The sequence below is a fragment of the Bombina bombina genome, chromosome 8, assembly GCF_027579735.1.
Source record: "Bombina bombina isolate aBomBom1 chromosome 8, aBomBom1.pri, whole genome shotgun sequence".
In the NCBI taxonomy this organism is placed as follows: domain Eukaryota; kingdom Metazoa; phylum Chordata; class Amphibia; order Anura; family Bombinatoridae; genus Bombina; species Bombina bombina.
The window spans coordinates 97,146,052-97,169,356 of record NC_069506.1 but is presented as its reverse complement, the minus strand read 5'-3'; the positions used below and the strand labels follow the sequence as shown (position 1 = coordinate 97,169,356).

General features: G+C 42.0%; 1 protein-coding gene across 1 annotated transcript in view; it reads right to left on the bottom strand.

Annotated features, from left to right (window-relative positions):
* LOC128638486 (tyrosine-protein phosphatase non-receptor type 11-like) overlaps positions 1 to 23,305 on the bottom strand; it is a 372,663-nt gene that overhangs the window by 227,775 nt on the left and 121,583 nt on the right. The window contains 1 exon segment of the mRNA XM_053690465.1: positions 21,275 to 21,397. Within this exon segment, the coding sequence (XP_053546440.1) occupies positions 21,275 to 21,397 (123 nt within the window).

The window sequence follows — 23,305 nt, the reverse complement described above, 5'->3', positions numbered from 1 at the left end:
AGAAAGGACAAAATCTTAGGAATCCTAACCTTACTCCATGAGTAGCCCTTGGATTCACACCAATAAAGATATTTACGCTATATCTTATGGTAAATCTTTCTAGTGACAGGCTTGCGAGCCTGAATCAGAGTATCAATGACCGACTCAGAGAATCCCCGCTTAGATAAAATCAAGCGTTCAATCTCCAGGCAGTCAGCTGCAGAGAAGTTTGATTTGGATGTTGGAACAGACCTTGAATGAGAAGGTCCTGTCTCAATGGCAGTTTCCCACGGTGGCAGAGACGACATGTCCACTAAATCTGCATACCAGGTCCTGCGTGGCCACGCAGGCGCAATTAGAATTACTGAAGCCCTCTCCTGTTTGATTCTTGCAATCACACAAGGCAGGAGAGGAAATGGTGGAAACACATAAGCCAGGATGAAAGACCAAGGTACTGCTAGAGCATCTATCAGTACCGCCTTGACCTGGACCCGTAACTTGGAAGTTTGGCATTCTGTCGAGATGCCATCAGATCCAATTCCAGTGTGCCCCATTGATGAATCAAAGTTGCAAACACCTCCGGATGGAGTTCCCACTCCCCCGGATGAAAAAAGAAAATCCGCTTCCCAGTTCTCTAATACTGGGATATAGATCGCTGATAGATGGCAAGAGTGAGTCTTTGCCCATCAGATTATCTTTGATACCTCTATCATCACTAGAGAACTCATTGTTCCCCCCTGATGATTGGTATATGCCACAGTTGTGATATTGTCCGACTGGAATCTTATGAATTTGGCCGAAGCCAACTGAGGCCACGCCTGAAGCGTGTTGAATATTGCTTTCAGTTCCAGAATATTGATTGGCAGTTGAGACTCCACCTGAGTCCACACACCCTGAGCCTTCAGGGAATACCAGACTGCACCCCAGCCCAGGAGGCTGGAGTCCGTCGTCACTATTACCCAAGATGGCCTGCGGAAGCACATCCCCTGGGACAGATGATCCTGTGACAACCACCACAGAAGAGAGAGTCTCTGGTCTCTTGATCCAGATTTATCGGAGGAGATAAATTTGCATAATCCCCATTCCACTGTCTGAGCATGCACAGCTGCAGTGGCCTGGGATGAAAGTGAGCAAACGGGATGATGTCCATTCCCGCTACCATTAATCCAATGACTTCCATACACTGAGCCACTGATGGCCGAGAAATGGACTGAAGTGCTCGGCAAGTATTTAGAATTTTTGATTTTCTGACCTCCGTCAGAAAAATTTTCATGTGTACCGAGAGTTCCCAAGAATGAAACTTTTGTTTGTGGCACTAGTGAACTCCTTTCTACATTCACTTTCCAACCGTGAGTTCTTAGAAATGACAACACGATGTCCGTGTGAGATTTGGTCAGATGATAAGTCGACGCCTGGATCCAAATATCGTCCAGATAGGGCGCCACCGCTATGCCCCTCGGCCTGAGAACCGCTAGAAGGGACCCTAGGACCTTTGTGAAGATTCTGGGAGCTGTGGCCAACCCGAAAGGAAGAGCCACAAACTGATAATGTTTGTCCTGAAAGGCAAATCTTAGAAACTGATGATGATCCTTGTGGATAGGAATCTGAAGGTACACATCCTTCAGGTCCACGGTGGTCATGTATTGACCGACCCTCCTGGATCATTGGCAAAATTGCACGAATAGTCTCCATCTTGAATTTGAATTTGTTTAGACATTTGAGATCTAAGATTGGTCTGAAAGTTCCCTCTTTTTTGGGAACCACGAATAGATTTGAGTAGAACCCCTGACCCTGTTCCAGCTTTGGAACTGGGCAAATTACACCCATTGTATAGAGGTCTTTTACACAGCGTAAGAACGCCTCTCTTTTTGTCTGGTCTACAGACAAACGTGAAAGGTGAAATCTCCCCCTTGGGAGAAAATCCTTGAATTCCAGCTGGTACCCCTGGGTCACAATTCCCAATGCCCAGGGATCCTGTACATCCCTTGCCCAAGCCTGAGCAAAGAGAGAGTCTGCCCCCTACTAGATCCGGTCCCGGATCCGGGGCTGCCCCTTCATGCTGTCTTGGTAGCAGCAGCGGTCTTCTTGGCTTGTTTACCTTTATTCCAGGCCTGGTTAGGTCTCCAGACTGACTCAGATTGAACAAAATTCCCTTCCTGCTTAGTGGAGGAAGAGGAAGCAGAGGGTACCCCTTTAAAATTTCGAAAAGGAACGAAAAGTATTTTGTTTACCCCTCATCTTGAGTTGAGAGACTTGTCCTGAGGTAGGACGTGACCCTTACCTCCAGTAATGTCAGAGATGATTTCCTTCAGCTCAGGCCCGAATAGGGTCTTACCCTTGAAGGGAATAGCTAAAAGCTTATATTTAGATGATACGTCAGCAGACCACGATTTTAGCCATAAAGCTCTGCGCGCCAGGATGGCAAAGCTTGCGTTTTTCGCCGCTAATTTTGCAATTTGAAAAGCAGCATCAGCAATAAATGAATTGGCTAGTTTAAGAGCCTTTGTTCTGTCTAATATGTCCTCTAAAGGCGTCTCTACCTTCAGGGACTCCTCCAGGGCGTCAAACCAAAAGGCAGCTGCAGTAGTTACTGGAACAATGCAGGCTGTAGGTTGTAAGAGAAACCAGTGGTGAACAAATAGTTTCTATAGAAGGCCCTCTAATTTTTTATCCATAGGGTCTTTAAAAGCACAACTGTCCTCAATAGGTATAGTTGTACGCTTAGCTAGAGTAGATATAGCTCCCTCCACCTTAGGGACCAATTGGCAGGAGTCCCGTATGGTGTCAGATATAGGGAACATTTTCTTAAAGTTAGGAGGGGGACAAAACGGTATACCTGGTCTGTCCCATTCCCTTTTAACAATTTCCAAAATTCCCTTAGGAACCGGAAAAACATCTGTGTAAGTAGGGACCTCTAGATACTTGTCCATCTTACACAAATTTTCTGGGGGAATTGTGATAGGGTCACAATCATCCAGAGTCGCCAAAACCTCCCTGAGCAACAGGCGGAGGTGTTCAAGTTTAAATTATGTGACATCCGAATCTGTCTGAGGTAATACATTTCCTGATTCTGAAAGTTCTCCCTCAGACAGCAATTCCCTGACCCCTAAATCAGAGCACTGAGAGGCTACATCGGAAATGGCCAATAAGGCATCTGAGGGTTCAGTATCTACATTAATACCTGGCCTACTGCGTTTACCCTGCAAAAAACTGGCAGTTTAGATAATGAAAAATTAAAAGAAGAGAGGCGCCAAACCCATAAAACAGTATCGTTTGAGCAAGGGAGAAAAATGCAGATAAGAATCCCCCCTAGAGTGAGTACTAACATAAGAAGCGGCACTATCAGCGTGCCTTACACCGCAAGTCGGGACCGTTGAGAGTTGCCCGACAGACACCCCCAGGAAGGTGACATCACTGCAGAAACTCCAATCCGCTGCAGGCAGTATCGATAAAGAATGCTTAGGTGGAGTCCAGAGGTGGGGCAGGTCAGGGTAAACTTAAAAAGTTCAGTGAGTTGCCGGCTGCTGCTGCTGTCCTGAACGTTCGTTCCTGTCGGCCCGCCTCTGAGGTGAGGTCTCTCTCTTCAGACTTTTTTCAGCTTGCTGCCTTCAGCCCTGGAGTGGTGGACGGTCCCTGGCTGCTCCCACTGTGTGTCTGTCTGCTCTGTCCAGTGTCCACGCACTCACTCTAGGGGGGATTCTTATCTGCATGTTTCTCCCTTGCTCAAACGATACTGTTTTATGGGTTTGGCGCCTCTCTTCTTTTAATTTTTCATACAGGCAGGATTCCATCGGGATTTCTATTGGGGAGCGCAGCCACAGATTCAAGCCCACTGGAACGGATTAAATATACATCAGCGCACCTCTTGAGGATTGCTGGATTTTCCTTTTGTTTCAGTTTAGATAATACCTCTGTAAGGGTAGTTGACATAACTGCAGCCATATCTTGCAGAGTAAAAGAATTAGACGCACTAGAAGTACTTGGCGTCGCTTGAGTGGGCATTAAAAGTTGTGACACATGGGGAGAATTAGATGGCATATCCTGATTCTCTTCAGACTGAGAATCATCCTTAGACACACTTTCTTTATTTAAAATATGTTCTTTACAGTGTAAGGTCCTTTCAGTACAAGAAGGATACAATGTAAGAGGGGGTTCCACAATGGCTTCTAAACACATAGAACACTGACTCTCTTCAATGTCAGACCTGTTGAACAGACTAATAATAACAATACCAGTAGTTAAACCCTTTATTATATTTGAAAAAACTAATTTATCAAAAACGGGTACTGCACCTTTAAGAAATAAAAAACTTACACTTTTTTTCAAAAATTGCTCAAAACGTTATACAGTATAACTGCTCAGTTTTAAAAGTATAGGTCCTAAAGTGCAATCGAATATTGCACCACAAGTAATCAGGACAATCAAACCTCTATTTTAGGTTAATGTAAGCACAAAACATTATGTAGACAAAAGTTTTCTAAAAACTGTCCCTGCACCTCGCCACAGCTCTGCTGTGGCGCCTACCTGCCCTCAATTAGTAAACCAACGATCCGGTATCACTCCGGTACTTGTCCTTCCAAATCTGGGCCCAACCGGGGCTGATGGCTGTTGTTTTCAGAAAGAACTAACTGCGCACTAGAAGCGCCAAAAAGAGGCTCCGTCCATCATGGACGACGCCCTGCCTGCCTCAGTAACCGCATGGGAAGCGGTTTTAGCACAGCCATGAGGGATATCAAAGTGAAACACGCAAACAAACAGCCATGTGAAACCCCAGAATCGCAAACATTACCAGCCATAAACTGTTTTATATAAAAAATAAACGTTGGGCTTCCCCAGTGTCTAATAATCAGCAGTGAATTTTCTTTGCATCATGACTGAGTTAAACTCCATAGGTTTTCAGTACCACCCTGTTACACATAGGTTTACTGCTTACCACTTCCCAATTTGGGAAACATGTCAGCCAATTCTGATATACTATAGTCACTTCAGAATAAATGACTGCATATACCTCAATGCTGCTTGTAGCATGAAAACGTTCCCCACACTGACAATGTCTCCTGTACTCCTCAGCAACTCTGTGGGAACCGACAAGGATCTTAGTGACATCTGCTAAGATCATCAGCCTCATGGCAGTAATCTTCTTCTATCTCCTGCCTGAGGAAAAATAGTACTCTCCAGTACCATTTAAAATAAAAAACTTCTTGATAGAAGGACTAAAAAACAAAATTTATGCTTACCTGATAAATTCATTTCTCCTGTAGTGTGGTCAGTCCACGGGTCATCATTACTTCTGGGATATTATCTCCTCCCCTACAGGAAGTGCAAGAGGATTCACCCAGCAGAGCTGCTATATAGCTCCTCCCCCCTACGTCACCTCCAGTCATTCGACCAAAGGACCAACGAGAAAGGAGAAGCCGAAGGGTGTAGTGGTGACTGGAGTATAATCCCAAAAAATTTTTTAGCCTGCCATAAAAAACAGGGCGGGCCGTGGACTGACCACAATACAGGAGAAATGAATTTATCAGGTAAGCATAAATTTTGTTTTCTCCTGTTAAGTGTGGTCAGTCCACGGGTCATCATTACTTCTGGGATACCAATACCAAAGCAAAAGTACACGGATGACGGGAGGGACAGGCAGGCTCTTTATACGGAGGGAACCACTGCCTGAAGAACCTTTCTCCCAAAAACAGCCTCCGAAGAAGCAAAAGTGTCAAATTTGTAAAATTTGGAAAAAGTATGAAGAGAAGACCAAGTTGCAGCCTTGCAAATCTGTTCAACAGAAGCCTCATTCTTAAAGGCCCAAGTGGAAGCCACAGCTCTAGTAGAATGAGCTGTAATTCTTTCAGGAGGCTGCTGTCCAGCAGTCTCATAGGCTAATCGTATTATGCTACGAAGCCAAAAAGAGAGAGAGGTAGCCGAAGCTTTTTGACCTCTCCTCTGACCAGAATAAACGACAAACAGGGAAGACGTTTGAAAAAAATCCTTAGTTGCCTGTAGATAAAATTTCAGGGCACGGACTACATCTAGATTGTGTAGCAGACGTTCTTTCTTCGAGGAAGGATTAGGACACAAAGATGGAACAACAATCTCTTGATTGATATTCCTGTTAGTGACCACCTTAGGTAGGAACCCAGGTTTAGTATGCAGAACTACCTTGTCTGAATGAAAAATCAGATAAGGAGAATCACAATGTAAAGCAGATAACTCAGAAACTCTTTGAGCCGAGGAAATAGCCATTAAAAACAGAACTTTCCAAGATAACAACTTGATATCAATGGAATGAAGGGGTTCAAACGGAACACCCTGTAAAACATTAAGAAATAAGTTCAAACTCCATGGCGGAGCAACAGTTTTAAACACAGGCTTGATCCTAGCTAAAGCCTGACAAAAAGCTTGAACGTCCGGAACTTCTGACAGACGTTTGTGTAAGAGAATGGACAGAGCTGAAATCTGTCCCTTTAAAGAACTAGCAGATAACCCCTTTTCTAAACCTTCTTGTAGAAAAGACAATATCCTTGGAATCCTAACCTTACTCCATGAGTAACTCTTGGATTCGCACCAATATAAGTATTTACGCCATATTTTATGGTAAATCCTTCTGGTAACAGGCTTCCTAGCCTGTATTAAGGTATCAATAACTGGCTCAGAAAAACCACGTTTTGATAAAATTAAGCGTTCAATCTCCAAGCAGTCAGCTTCAGAGAAGTTAGATTTTGATGTTTGAATGGACCCTGGATCAGAAGGTCCTGTTTCAGAGGTAGAGACCAAGGCGGACAGGATGACATGTCCACTAGATCTGCATACCAAGTCCTGCGTGGCCATGCAGGTGCTATTAGAATCACTGATGCTCTCTCCTGTTTGATTCTGGCAATCAATCGAGGAAGCATCGGGAAGGGTGGAAACACATAAGCCATCCCGAAGGTCCAAGGTGCTGTCAAAGCATCTATCAGAACCGCTCCCGTATCCCTGGATCTGGACCCGTAGCGAGGAAGCTTGGCGTTCTGACGAGACGCCATGAGATCTATCTCTGGTTTGCCCCAACGTCGAAGTATCTGGGCAAAGACCTCCGGATGAAGTTCCCACTCCCCCGGATGAAAAGTCTGACGACTTAAGAAATCCGCCTCCCAGTTCTCCACTCCCGGGATGTGGATTGCAGACAGGTGGCAAGAGTGAGACTCTGCCAAGCGAATTATCTTTGATACTTCCATCATTGCTAGGGAGCTTCTTGTCCCTCCCTGATGGTTGATGTAAGCTACAGTCGTGATGTTGTCCGACTGAAACCTGATGAACCCCCGAGTTGTTAACTGGGGCCAAGCCAGAAGGGCATTGAGAACTGCTCTCAATTCCAGAATGTTTATTGGAAGGAGACTCTCCTCCTGATTCCATAGTCCCTGAGCCTTCAGAGAATTCCAGACAGCACCCCAACCTAGAAGGCTGGCGTCTGTTGTTACAATTGTCCAGTCTGGCCTGCTGAATGGCATTCCCCTGGACAGGTGTGGCCGATAAAGCCACCATAGAAGAGAATTTCTGGTCTCTTGATTCAGATTCAGAGTGGGGGACAAATCTGAGTAATCCCCATTCCACTGACTTAGCATGCACAATTGCAGCGGTCTGAGATGTAGGCTTGCAAAAGGTACTATGTCCATTGCCGCTACCATTAAGCCGATCACCTCCATGCATTGAGCTACTGACGGGTGTTGAATGGAATGAAGGACCCGGCATGCATTTTGAAGCTTTGTTAACCTGTCTTCTGTCAGGTAAATCTTCATTTCTACAGAATCTATCAGAGTCCCCAAGAAGGGAACTCTTGTGAGTGGAAAGAGAGAACTCTTCTTTTCGTTCACCTTCCATCCATGCGACCTTAGAAATGCCAGTACTAACTCTGTATGAGACTTGGCAGTTTGAAAGCTTGAAGCTTGTATCAGAATGTCGTCTAGGTACGGAGCTACCGAAATTCCTCGCGGTCTTAGTACCGCCAGAAGAGTACCCAGAACCTTTGTGAAGATTCTTGGAGCTGTAGCCAGTCCGAATGGAAGAGCTACAAACTGGTAATGCCTGTCTAGAAAGGCAAACCTTAGATACCGGTAATGATTTCTGTGAATCGGTATGTGAAGGTAAGCATCCTTTAAATCCACTGTGGTCATGTACTGACCCTCTTGGATCATGGGCAAAATTGTCCGAATCGTTTCCATCTTGAACGATGGAACTCTTAGGAATTTGTTTAGGATCTTTAAATCCAAGATTGGCCTGAAAGTTCCCTCTTTTTTGGGAACTACAAACAGATTTGAGTAAAACCCTTGTCCTTGTTCCGACCGCGGAACTGGATGGATCACTCCCATTAATAAAAGATCTTGTACGCAGCGTAGGAACCCTTCTTTCTTTATTTGGTTTGTTGACAACCTTGACAGATGAAATCTCCCTCTTGGGGGAGAGGTTTTGAAGTCCAGAAGGTATACCTGAGATATGATCTCTAACGCCCAGGGATCCTGAACATCTCTTGCCCAAGCCTGGGCGAAGAGAGAAAGTCTGCCCCCTACTAGATCCGGTCCCGGATCGGGGGCCCTCGATTCATGCTGTCTTAGGGGCAGCAGCAGGTTTCCTGGCCTGCTTGCCCTTGTTCCAGGACTGGTTAGGTTTCCAGCCTTGTCTGTAGCGAGCAACAGCTCCTTCCTGCTTTGGTGCAGAGGAAGTTGATGCAGTTCCTGCTTTGAAATTACGAAAGGAACGAAAATTAGACTGTCTAGCCCTAGGTTTGGCTTTGTCCTGAGGCAGGGCATGGCCTTTACCTCCTGTAATGTCAGCGATAGTCTCTTTCAACCCGGGCCCAAATAAGGTCTGCCCTTTGAAAGGTATATTAAGCAATTTAGATTTAGAAGTAACATCAGCTGACCAGGATTTTAGCCACAGTGCTCTGCGTGCCTGAATGGCAAATCCGGAATTCTTAGCCGTAAGTTTAGTTAAATGTACTACGGCATCTGAAATAAATGAGTTAGCTAACTTAAGAGCTTTAAGTTTGTCTGTAATCTCATCTAGTGTAGATGATTGAAGTGTCTCTTCCAGAGACTCAAACCAAAATGCTGCTGCAGCCGTGACAGGCGCAATACATGCAAGAGGTTGCAATATAAAACCTTGTTGAACAAACATTTTCTTAAGGTAACCCTCTAATTTTTTATCCATTGGATCTGAAAAGGCACAGCTATCCTCCACCGGGATAGTGGTACGCTTAGCTAAAGTAGAAACTGCTCCCTCCACCTTAGGGACCGTTTGCCATAAGTCCCGTGTGGTGGCGTCTATTGGAAACATTTTTCTAAATATCGGAGGGGGTGAGAACGGCACACCGGGCCTATCCCACTCCTTAGAAACAATTTCAGTAAGTCTCTTAGGTATAGGAAAAACATCAGTACTCGCCGGTACCGCAAAATATTTATCCAACCTACACATTTTCTCTGGTATTGCAACTGTGTTACAATCATTCAGAGCCGCTAACACCTCCCCTAGTAATACACGGAGGTTTTCCAGCTTAAATTTAAAATTTGAAATATCTGAATCCAATCTATTTGGATCAGAACCGTCACCCACAGAATGAAGTTCTCCGTCCTCATGTTCTGCCGCCTGTGACGCAGTGTCTGACATGGCCCTAATATTATCAGCGCACTCTGTTCTCACCCCAGAGTGATCACGCTTGCCTCTAAGTTCTGGTAAGCCAAAACTTCAGTCATAACAGTAGCCATATCCTGTAATGTGATTTGAAATGTCCGCCCAGATGTACTCGGCGCTACAATATCACGCACCTCTCGAGCGGGAGATGCAGGTACTGACACGTGAGGTGAGTTAGTCGACATAACTCTCCCCTCGTTGTCTGGTGAAATATGTTCAATTTGTACAGATTGACTTTTATTTAAAGTAGCATCAATACAGTTAGTACATAAACTTCTATTGGGCTCCACTTTGGCATTAGCACATATAGCACATGTATCTTCCTCTGAATCAGACATGTTTAACACACTAGCAATTAACTAGCAACTTGGAAATGCTTTTTCAAGTAATTTACAATAATATGAAAATGAACTGTGCCTATAAGAAGCACAGAAAAAATTATGACAGTTGAAAATAATTAAGTTATAGCATCAATCTTTGTCAGAAATATACAATTTTAGCAAAGGATTGTTCCCATTAGCAAAGGATAACTAACCCAGGCAGCAGAAAAATACACAAATAAACGTTTTTTATCACAGTCAACTACAATCTTCACAGCTCTGCTGTGATGATTACCTCCCTCAAAAAAGGCTTTGGAGATCCCTGAGTTCTGTAGAGATGAACCGGATCATGCAGGAAGAAAATGAACCTCTGACTGAGTTTGTTGATAAGTAGTAAAAGCGCCAAAAATGGCCCCTCCCCCTCACACATAACAGTGAGAGAGATCAGTGAACTGCTTTAATTTAAACAAAACTATTGCCAAGTGGAAAGAATAGTGCCCAAAACATTTTTTCACCCAGTACCTCAGAGAAATAAACGTTTTCACATGCCAGCAAAAAAACGTTTAACCTCAATAAATTAATTGTTATTTAAAACCTATTGCAAGTCCCTGCAAATTAGGTTAAGTCTATGCATACAGTATAAATCCAGTGAAGTACCATTCCCCAGAATACTGAAGTGTAAAATATACATACATGACAGCCTGATACCAGCTACATCTACTGCATTTAAGGCTGAGTTTACATTATAACGGTATGGCAGGATTTTCTCATCAATTCCATGTCAGAAAATAACAAACTGCTACATACCTCTTTGCAGATTAATCTGCCCGCTGTCCCCTGATCTGAAGTTTACCTCTCCTCAGATGGCCGAGAAACAGCAATATGATCTTAACTACTCCGGCTAAAATCATAGAAAAAACTCTGGTAGATTCTTCTTCAAATTCTACCAGAGAATGAATAACACACTCCGGTGCTATTATAAAATAACAAACTTTTGATTGAAGGTAATAAACTAATTAAATCACCACAGTCCTCTCACACATCCTATCTTTTCGTTGGGTGCAAGAGAATGACTGGAGGTGACGTAGGGGGGAGGAGCTATATAGCAGCTCTGCTGGGTGAATCCTCTTGCACTTCCTGTAGGGGAGGAGATAATATCCCAGAAGTAATGATGACCCGTGGACTGACCACACTTAACAGGAGAAAACTATTATTCTATCACCACTTTCACTTTACCCTTCCTATTACTAGCATAGGCAAAGAGAATGACAGCTCTGCTGTGGTGCTCTTTGCCACTTCCTGTTAGCAGGAGGATAATATCCCACAAGTAAGGATGAATCCGTGGACTCGTCGTATCTTGTAGAAGAAACATAGATTTCAGATCCCTTTAAGCAGGACACTTTAAAAATGACACGCAAGGCACATGCTTCTGATCTGAGTTCCCATGTTTCAGGCATGACGCTTTGTAAATAGGCTTACAGAGAAATATAAGATCACATTTGATTACATATAAAGAATCTCCCAACGCTAATACAGTACACTTTGACTAATGGGTCAAAGTTTTAAATGACTGAACTTGCTGTTTTGTTTTAGATTACAGATCAGACACTATAAGACTAAGTGAAGAAAACAGAATTTATGTTTACCTGATAAATTACTTTCTCCAACGGTGTGTCCGGTCCACGGCGTCATCCTTACTTGTGGGATATTCTCTTCCCCAACAGGAAATGGCAAAGAGCCCAGCAAAGCTGGTCACATGATCCCTCCTAGGCTCCGCCTACCCCAGTCATTCGACCGACGTTAAGGAGGAATATTTGCATAGGAGAAACCATATGGTACCGTGGTGACTGTAGTTAAAGAAAATAAATTATCAGACCTGATTAAAAAAACCAGGGCGGGCCGTGGACCGGACACACCGTTGGAGAAAGTAATTTATCAGGTAAACATAAATTCTGTTTTCTCCAACATAGGTGTGTCCGGTCCACGGCGTCATCCTTACTTGTGGGAACCAATACCAAAGCTTTAGGACACGGATGAAGGGAGGGAGCAAATCAGGTCACCTAAATGGAAGGCACCACGGCTTGCAAAACCTTTCTCCCAAAAATAGCCTAAGAAGAAGCAAAAGTATCAAACTTGTAAAATTTGGTAAAAGTGTGCAGTGAAGACCAAGTCGCTGCCCTACATATCTGATCAACAGAAGCCTCGTTCTTGAAGGCCCATGTGGAAGCCACAGCCCTAGTGGAATGAGCTGTGATTCTTTCGGGAGGCTGCCGTCCGGCAGTCTCGTAAGCCAATCTGATGATGCTTTTAATCCAAAAAGAGAGAGAGGTAGAAGTTGCTTTTTGACCTCTCCTTTTACCGGAATAAACAACAAACAAGGAAGATGTTTGTCTAAAATCCTTTGTAGCATCTAAATAGAATTTTAGAGCGCGAACAACATCCAAATTGTGCAACAAACGTTCCTTCTTTGAAACTGGTTTCGGACACAGAGAAGGTACGATAATCTCCTGGTTAATGTTTTTGTTAGAAACAACTTTTGGAAGAAAACCAGGTTTAGTACGTAAAACCACCTTATCTGCATGGAACACCAGATAAGGAGGAGAACACTGCAGAGCAGATAATTCTGAAACTCTTCTAGCAGAAGAAATTGCAACTAAAAACAAAACTTTCCAAGATAATAACTTAATATCAACGGAATGCAAGGGTTCAAACGGAACCCCCTGAAGAACTGAAAGAACTAAATTGAGACTCCAAGGAGGAGTCAAAGGTTTGTAAACAGGCTTAATTCTAACCAGAGCCTGAACAAAGGCTTGAACATCTGGCACAGCGGCCAGCTTTTTGTGAAGTAACACAGACAAGGCAGAAATCTGTCCCTTCAGGGAACTTGCAGATAATCCTTTTTCCAATCCTTCTTGAAGGAAGGATAGAATCCTAGGAATCTTAACCTTGTCCCAAGGGAATCCTTTAGATTCACACCAACAGATATATTTTTTCCAAATTTTGTGGTAAATCTTTCTAGTTACAGGCTTTCTGGCCTGAACAAGAGTATCGATAACGGAATCTGAGAACCCTCGCTTCGATAAGATCAAGCGTTCAATCTCCAAGCAGTCAGCTGGAGTGAAACCAGATTCGGATGTTCGAACGGACCCTGAACAAGAAGGTCTCGTCTCAAAGGTAGCTTCCAAGGTGGAGCCGATGACATATTCACCAGATCTGCATACCAAGTCCTGCGTGGCCACGCAGGAGCTATCAAGATCACCGACGCCCTCTCCTGATTGATCCTGGCTACCAGCCTGGGGATGAGAGGAAACGGCGGGAACACATAAGCTAGTTTAAAGGTCCAAGGTGCTACTAGTGCATCCACTAGAGCCGCCTTGGGATCCCTGGATCTGGACCCGTAGCAAGGAACTTTGAAGTTCTGACGAGAGGCCATCAGATCCATGTCTGGAATGCCCCACAGCTGAGTGACTTGGGGAAAGATTTCCGGGTGGAGTTCCCACTCCCCCGGATGCAATGTCTGACGACTCAGAAAATCCGCTTCCCAATTTTCCACTCCTGGGATGTGGATAGCAGACAGGTGGCAGGAGTGAGACTCCGCCCATAGAATGATTTTGGTCCCTTCTTCCATCGCCAGGGAACTCCTTGTTCCCCCCTGATGGTTGATGTACGCAACAGTTGTCATGTTGTCTGATTGAAACCGTATGAACTTGGCCCTCGCTAGCTGAGGCCAAGCCTTGAGAGCATTGAATATCGCTCTCAGTTCCAGAATATTTATTGGTAACAGAGATTCTTCCCGAGACCAAAGACCCTGAGCTTTCAGGGATCCCCAGACCGCGCCCCAGCCCATCAGACTGGCGTCGGTCGTGACAATGACCCACTCTGGTCTGCGGAATGTCATCCCTCGTGACAGGTTGTCCAGGGACAGCCACCAACGGAGTGAGTCTCTGGTCCTCTGATTTACTTGTATCTTCGGAGACAAGTCTGTATAGTCCCCATTCCACTGACTGAGCATGCACAGTTGTAATGGTCTTAGATGAATGCGCGCAAAAGGAACTATGTCCATTGCCGCTACCATCAACCCGATCACTTCCATGCACTGAGCTATGGAAGGAAGAGGAACGGAATGAAGTATCCGACAAGAGTCTAGAAGTTTTGTTTTTCTGGCCTCTGTCAGAAAAATCCTCATTTCTAAGGAGTCTATTATTGTTCCCAAGAAGGGAACCCTTGTTGACGGAGATAGAGAACTCTTTTCCACGTTCACTTTCCATCCGTGAGATCTGAGAAAGGCCAGGACAATGTCCGTGTGAGCCTTTGCTTGAGGAAGGGACGACGCTTGAATCAGAATGTCGTCCAAGTAAGGTACTACAGCAATGCCCCTTGGTCTTAGTAGAAGGGACCCTAGTACCTTTGTGAAAATCCTTGGAGCAGTGGCTAATCCGAAAGGAAGCGCCACGAACTGGTAATGTTTGTCCAGGAATGCGAACCTCAGGAACCGATGATGTTCCTTGTGGATAGGAATATGTAGATACGCATCCTTTAAATCCACCGTGGTCATGAATTGACCTTCCTGGATGGAAGGAAGAATAGTTCGAATGGTTTCCATCTTGAACGATGGAACCTTGAGAAACTTGTTTAAGATCTTGAGATCTAAGATTGGTCTGAACGTTCCCTCTTTTTTGGGAACTATGAACAGATTGGAGTAGAACCCCATCCCTTGTTCTCTTAATGGAACAGGATGAATCACTCCCATTTTTAACAGGTCTTCTACACAATGTAAGAATGCCTGTCTTTTTATGTGGTCTGAAGACAACTGAGACCTGTGGAACCTCCCCCTTGGGGGAAGTCCCTTGAATTCCAGAAGATAACCTTGGGAGACTATTTCTAGCGCCCAAGGATCCAGAACATCTCTTGCCCAAGCCTGAGTGAAGAGAGAGAGTCTGCCCCCCACCAGATCCGGTCCCGGATCGGGGGCCAACATTTCATGCTGTCTTGGTAGCAGTGGCAGGTTTCTTGGCCTGCTTACCCTTGTTCCAGCCTTGCATTGGTCTCCAAGCTGGCTTGGCTTGAGAAGTATTACCCTCTTGCTTAGAGGACGTAGCACTTTGGGCTGGTCCGTTTCTACGAAAGGGACGAAAATTAGGTTTATTTTTGCCTTGAAAGGCCGATCCTGAGGAAGGGCGTGGCCCTTACCCCCAGTGATATCAGAGATAATCTCTTTCAAGTCAGGGCCAAACAGCGTTTTCCCCTTGAAAGGAATGTTAAGTAGCTTGTTCTTGGAAGACGCATCAGCCGACCAAGATTTCAACCAAAGCGCTCTGCGCGCCACAATAGCAAACCCAGAATTCTTAGCCGCTAACCTAGCCAATTGCAAAGTGGCGTCTAGAGTGAAAGAATTAGCCAATTTGAGAGCATTGATTCTGTCCATAATCTCCTCATAAGGAGGAGAATCACTATCGACCGCCTTTATCAGCTCATCGAACCAGAAACATGCGGCTGTAGCGACAGGGACAATGCATGAAATTGGTTGTAGAAGGTAACCCTGCTGAACAAACATCTTTTTAAGCAAACCTTCTAATTTTTTATCCATAGGATCTTTGAAAGCACAACTATCCTCTATGGGTATAGTGGTGCGTTTGTTTAAAGTGGAAACCGCTCCCTCGACCTTGGGGACTGTCTGCCATAAGTCCTTTCTGGGGTCGACCATAGGAAACAATTTTTTAAATATGGGGGGAGGGACGAAAGGAATACCGGGCCTTTCCCATTCTTTATTAACAATGTCCGCCACCCGCTTGGGTATAGGAAAAGCTTCTGGGAGCCCCGGCACCTCTAGGAACTTGTCCATTTTACATAGTTTCTCTGGGATGACCAACTTGTCACAATCATCCAGAGTGGATAATACCTCCTTAAGCAGAATGCGGAGATGTTCCAACTTAAATTTAAATGCAATCACATCAGGTTCAGCTTGTTGAGAAATGTTCCCTGAATCAGTAATTTCTCCCTCAGACAAAACCTCCCTGGCCCCATCAGACTGGGTTAGGGGCCCTTCAGAAATATTATTATCAGCGTCGTCATGCTCTTCAGTATCTAAAACAGAGCAGTCGCGCTTACGCTGATAAGTGTTCATTTTGGCTAAAATGTTTTTGACAGAATTATCCATTACAGCCGTTAATTGTTGCATAGTAAGGAGTATTGGCGCGCTAGATGTACTAGGGGCCTCCTGAGTGGGCAAGACTCGTGTAGACGAAGGAGGGAATGATGCAGTACCATGCTTACTCCCCTCACTTGAGGAATCATCTTGGGCATCATTGTCATTGTCACATAAATCACATTTATTTAAATGAATAGGAATTCTGGCTTCCCCACATTCAGAACACAGTCTATCTGGTAGTTCAGACATGTTAAACAGGCATAAACTTGATAACAAAGTACAAAAAACGTTTTAAAATAAAACCGTTACTGTCACTTTAAATTTTAAACTGAACACACTTTATTACTGCAATTGCGAAAAAACATGAAGGAATTGTTCAAAATTCACCAAATTTTCACCACAGTGTCTTAAAGCCTTAAAAGTATTGCACACCAAATTTGGAAGCTTTAACCCTTAAAATAACGGAACCGGAGCCGTTTTGAACTTTAACCCCTTTACAGTCCCTGGTATCTGCTTTGCTGAGACCCAACCAAGCCCCAAGGGGAATACGATACCAAATGACGCCTTCAGAAAGTCTTTTCTAAGTATCAGAGCTCCTCTCACATGCGACTGCATGCCATGCCTCTCAAAAACAAGTGCGCAACACTGGCGCGAAAATGAGGCTCTGCCTATGCTTTGGGAAAGCCCCTAAAGAATAAGGTGTCTAAAACAGTGCCTGCCGATATTATTATATCAAAATACCCAGATAAAATGATTCCTCAAGGCTAAATATGTGTTAATAATGAATCGATTTAGCCCAGAAAAAGTCTACAGTCTTAATAAGCCCTTTTTGAAGCCCTTATTTACAATCGTAATAAACATGGCTTACCGGATCCCATAGGGAAAATGACAGCTTCCAGCATTACATCGTCTTGTTAGAATGTGTCATACCTCAAGCAGCAAGAGACTGCTCACTGTTCCCCCAACTGAAGTTAATTGCTCTCAACAGTCCTGTGTGGAACAGCCATGGATTTTAGTGACGGTTGCTAAAATCATTTTCCTCATACAAACAGAAATCTTCATCTCTTTTCTGTTTCTGAGTAAATAGTACATACCAGCACTATTTTAAAATAACAAACTCTTGATTGAATAATAAAAACTACAGTTAAACACTAAAAAACTCTAAGCCATCTCCGTGGAGATGTTGCCTGTACAACGGCAAAGAGAATGACTGGGGTAGGCGGAGCCTAGGAGGGATCATGTGACCAGCTTTGCTGGGCTCTTTGCCATTTCCTGTTGGGGAAGAGAATATCCCACAAGTAAGGATGACGCCGTGGACCGGACACACCTATGTTGGAGAAATATACTCATGTGATTTTAATGCGCCAGGTCATGAGAATGATAAAGATGTAAATATATCCCGAGGTTAAACCGTACATTTCGTTTGTTGAGTGAGTGGACAGAAAAACCACTAAGAGAGGGTGCTACTCGGAGTCCAACAGTCATACTGGTAATTTCTAGGAATTCAGGTTAAAGCATTTAGCATATGACAGGCTGTTGACATTATTATGTTAGTCATTGTTAGATTAAAGTAAAGGTCAATTTTGAATAATTAGTGCCTGTTTTTTAATAATCCTATTAAAAACAAGGGCACTTTAATTCATCAAAATTGACATTTCACTTTTTTTCTTCAAAAACTTATCTTTTCATTCTGGCATTCTGTGACAGGAGCGAGCTGCACTTAGTGCTATGGCGCGGTCGGGCCAGGCTGTGACTATACAGAGGAAATATAACAGACCCGCTCAGCAGAGAGCGGGTCTGTGAAACAGCGCTTTCTTTTAAAAATGAATAGGGGAAATTACGTTTAAATAATATTTGGCTAATATAATGTTATATAATTCTGCACTATGTGCAGAATTATATAACATTATTTTTAAGGTTTACTGTCCCTTTAAGTATTTCATACAACTTTTATATTGTCCACACTTTAATATCCCTTTAAAGAGAGATGAAACAGTATGAGATTGTAGTAAAAAATGTTTAATTATGTGTAGTTAAAAAAAAAAACTTTGCAATATACTGTCATAATTTCTTTTGTCCTCTTTTCCGGTCATTAAACTCTAAAAATGTTGGTTTTCCAAACTCCACTTAGTTTATATAAAGTATTGGGCCCGCCATGTTTTTGGACTTAAAGTGAATGTAAATTTTGATGCTAAAGTGCCCGTTTTTTAAAAATTCAATTATAAACAGGGGCACTTTAATTCATCAAAATTTACATTTCACTCCTGTTGTGAAAAAAAACGTACCTTTTAATCTTCACAGCAGCTCCAGCTTCCTCCAGTCGTCGCAAGCCATTTCTGATGTCAGAAATGATGGATGGGTCATCCTCCAATCACGGCTTCCCCCCCGGGGGAATCAGTGTCTGATTCAATGCCGGGATTTGAGGAAGCCGGATTCCTTATTTTAGACCCAGGAAGAGGCTTTGCGACGGGCGGAGGAAGCTGGAGCTGCTGTCAAGATTAAAAGGTAAGTTTTTTTCACAGCACGAGTGAAATGTAAATTTTGATGAATTAAAGTGCCCCTGTTTTTAATCGAATTTTTTAAAAACGGGCACTTTAGCATCAAAATTTACATTCACTTTAAGATTTCTTGTTATCTTGACCTCCTGATGAGAACAACTGAGGACAGAATATATAAAACAGGCAAAAAAATAATATAAAAACCAGGCTGTGTGAAACCCAAGATTATCTAACAGGGTTTCCACACAGCCTTTGCTACACAAATTCTATTTTACTGCCAGATTTATATCCGTCACTTATTAAAGTCATCAGAAGACAGAGATAAATAGAAAACTAGTTTATTTAGACCACTAATATAATTGAAAAAATACATCTACATATTATTTGGCTAATCTTTGCTTTGAATACATCATTATATGTAATTACTAATTAATATCTCTTTAATAAATCAAGGGCAAGTAACCAAATTTATGGTTTTAGTCACACAATAAGAGCTCCAGATGATCCACAAAAGTACTAAACAGATCTTGGATGGGTTTGCAATACTATGTTAAAGGGATAGTCTAGTCAAAATTAAAGGGACAGTCAAGTCCAAAAAAAAACAAAAAACTTTCATTTTTCAAATAGGGCATGTAATTTTAAACAACTTTCCAATTTACTTTTATCAACAATTTTGTTTTGTTCTCTTGGTATTCTAGTTGAAAGCAAACCTAGGAAGGTGCATATGATAAATTCTAAGCCCTTGAAGGCCACCTCTATTTTAGTTACTTTTCACAACAGGGGAGAGCAAGCTCATGTAGGCCATATAGATAGCATTGTGATCACGCCCGTGGCTAGTGGCACAGACTGCACTAATTGGCTAAAATGCAAGTCAATAGATAATAACTAAAAGTCATGTGATTAGGGGAGGTCTGAAGATGCTTAGATACAAGTTAGTCACAGAAGTAAAAAGTGTATTAATATAACAGTGTTGGTTTTGAAAAACTGGGGAATGGGTAATAAAGGGATTATCTATCTTTTTAAACAACAAAAATTCTGGTGTTGACTGTCCCTTTAAACTTTCATCATTCAGATAGAGCAGGCAATTTTAAGCAACTTTCTAATTTACTATTATCAATTTTTCTTCATTCTCTTGGTATCTTTATTTGAAAATTGCAAGAATGTAAGTATAGGAGCCGGCCCACTTTTGGTTAATCGCCTAGGTAGAACTTTCTGATTGGTCTAAATGTAGCCACCAATCAGCAAGCTCTACCCAGGCGCTGAACCAAAAATGGTCCGGCTCCTAAGCTTAGATTCAAATAAAGATAACAAGAGAACGAAGAAAAATTGATAATAGGAGTAAACTAGAAAGTTGTTTAAAAATTGCCTGCTCTTGTTGAATCATGAAAGTTTAATTTTGACTAGACTATCCCTTTAAAATGGTTTTGGAATTATACAGTGAGTATAATGCATCTCATATACACCTTTTAGTGGAAACACTATTTTGGGGGATTTTCAGTTTACACCTTTTTTTCTCCTGGATTAACAAATATACAGTAAATGGGCACACAAGTATTTCACTGCTGAATGTCATCTTAAAAGGAAGTTTAGCACAAAATACATTCTAGTCATAATGAGGAATTCAAAACAAAAAAATTAGCCTGAGGATAACACCTAGCTGCATTTTTAAAATAAAACATTAGAAATCAGTATATAACGGACTGGAAAGAAAACACATAATATCACACTGGTGTCCCCTTTTATTTACTTGTTATGTTTTTAAGCGCATGTTCTCATTTAATTAAAACTAATAAACTTTTTTTTTAAATAATGATCAAAATGGCTGAATGACTTCAAAAAAACAGCAATCAACCATTGCACTGCAATTATACAATAATTAAATAATAATAATTTATGTACTTCTTAGGTTTTGGCATAGTACAATTAGCCACCATCCATGATACACAAATTATTTCATAATTAATGAGTATATAATTGCAGTTCAATATTTGATTGTAGTTTCATGAAGTCATTCAGATCATTATTTTTTAATAAAGTTTATTAGTTTTAATTACATGAGAATACACACTCAAATAATATAAGTAATTATAAAGAACGCAAGTTTACTATTATGGGCAAGATTTATAGTATGGCAGACAGGAGTGTATATCTAAGCCCATGTCCTCCCAAAATTGCATCTAGCACTGAGGATAGCGCACAGTCAGAAAAGTCTGGGGGGGATTAAGATACGCCACATAAAAGATCTTAAGTGGCGGACACGATCGAGATGATTGACACCCCCTGCTAGTGGCCGATTGGCCGCGAATGTGCAGGGGGCGGCATTGCACAAGCATTTCACTAGAAATGCTTGTGCAATGTTAAATGCTGACAGTGTATGCTGTTGGTATTTAGCGATGTCGGACGGACATGATCCGCTACAATGAATCATGACTGCCCGCCATTTGATAAAGTTTACACAGGTAATTTACGGATTCTGTTTCACTAGGAGTATGGCAAGGATGGCTTTTTTGGGAGGTCCATTTCAGAGTCCAGCTATAATCACGCTAAATCATTTGAATTAAGGATTCCCTGAGGTGTGGACCCAATCCTATCATATAATCAGTACAAGTAATACATCTTCTGATGAAGTAGCAAACACTCTTGCATCCACATAATAAGGCTCATGCACTTACCTAACAGAGAGGGTGAAGTCTCCTGGGTTACTCTTGCTCGGACGTGCCAGAAAACTTCCATGTCCTCCATGTGTTAAGAGAAGATTCTCTGCTTCAAGCCCATTTATATTAGGATGAAACCACCTGAAAATGAGGAAATCCAATGTTAATGTTTCTTTGTAGAGAACAACTATTATATTGGGCACAAATTGAAAGAATACCTTTGGCTTCGACTCATAAAAAGAATATGCAACCTAACCAAAGTTCTTTTGTATTTACAGCTATATTAAAATAATACAAAGATTATATTTAAAAGGGACTTTTTTTCATGCATTAAATGTGCTTGTCCCGCGCTACCTCCCTCAGGACACCAAAAAGCAAGTTCTGTAACCTGCTGCAAATTAATAGATGGTTTAGGCAATGTGTAACTGGAAATTTCTACTGGTTCCAGATTGCAGATGGCTAGTAAGTGATTAGACTTTACCAATATGTATAGGAATCTGACTAGAAAATATGCATTAGAAGTGTATTCCTTTAAATCTCAGATGAAAACCTTTGACAGTCATTCTAAACAGCTTTGATACACAAACTACAAAAAGCCCTTTCATTTGCCTAAAAGCAAAAGGCACTTATGAACAGCTTTTATTATGGTACACACCCTGCAACTATCATGTGACTAGGGCTTTTTAAAAAGCTGCCTAATTTTCTCGATAAGAAAATAGCCATTAGTTTAAAAGGTTTGGTTAGTTAATGAATGGATAATAGGTACATTTAAAATGCATTGCTTTGTATCATTAAAGTTTCAGAAACAGAGATAAGAATATGTTTTTTTCAGACATCAATGCTGACAGTCTGAACTAGCAGTAATGTCAAGGATGTCATTTGATTATACATGGACAAGAGAAGCTAAAAAAATTTAGAGCTTTGGGCACATAGAGGCCTACAGATCATGACATGTACAATATATAAATTGGGATAAAATGAAAGGTTGTCATTTGCATAGCTCCTGGGTAATTTGATGCTGCCCACAGCAGTTACAAGCTGCAGTTCCTCCTATCGTCTTTGGTGGCAACTCATCAGATCAGCCGCACTAATGCTGGGGGTATTTAAAGCAATGTCATTACTTATTGCAAGACGAGTGCGGAGCGCCTAAGGGGTAAAAATTGTACAAGGCTGACAACTCACATAAAATGTCATCATTAAAGGAAAAGTGAAAGTACAGAATTAACCCCAGGGGCTCAACAGCTAGCAGGCCAGAGTGGTAATTACCAAACCTGCCTCAGCTGAAATTCTTACGGATTGAGGCTACACGCTGCTTGGAATTCCCTTGGCTGGGCACCAGACAAATGCCATCATGACTAAATGAATTTTATTTTTTGATACAACGGTCATATCTGAAATGTCTGCACCAGCAGCTACATGCCCTAGAACAATGTTATCTTAAAAAGGTGAACTGATCATTTCAGACAGTCAGTAAGATTAAACTGCGGGGGGGGGGGGAAACCGCTATACATCATTCGGCACATTGCAGCTAAAAAGGTTTATTAAAGTGATATTAAACCCTTTTTTTTTTTTTTCATGATTCAGATAGAGGATGTAATTTTAAGCAACTTTCTCATTTACTCCTATTATAAATTTTTCTTCCTTCTCTTGGTATCTTTATTTGAAAAGCGGGAATGTAAGCTTAAAGGGACATGAGACCCACATTTTTTCTTTCATGATTTAGAAAGAGAACGCAATTTTAAACATCTTTATAATTTACTTCTATTATCTAATTATTTTTATTCTCTTGATATTCTTTGCTGAAAAGCATATCTAGATATGCTCAGTAGCTGCTGATTGGTTGCTGCACATAGAAGCCTCGTCTGATTGGCTCACCATGTGCATTGCTTTTTCTTAAACTAAGGATATCTAAAAAAATGAAACAAAATAAATAATAGAAGTAAATTGTAAAGTTGTTTAAATTTCTATTCTCTATCTGAATCATGAAAGAAAGATTTTGGGTTTAGTGGCCCTTAGAGACGGCCCATTTTTGGTTTAGAACCTGGATTG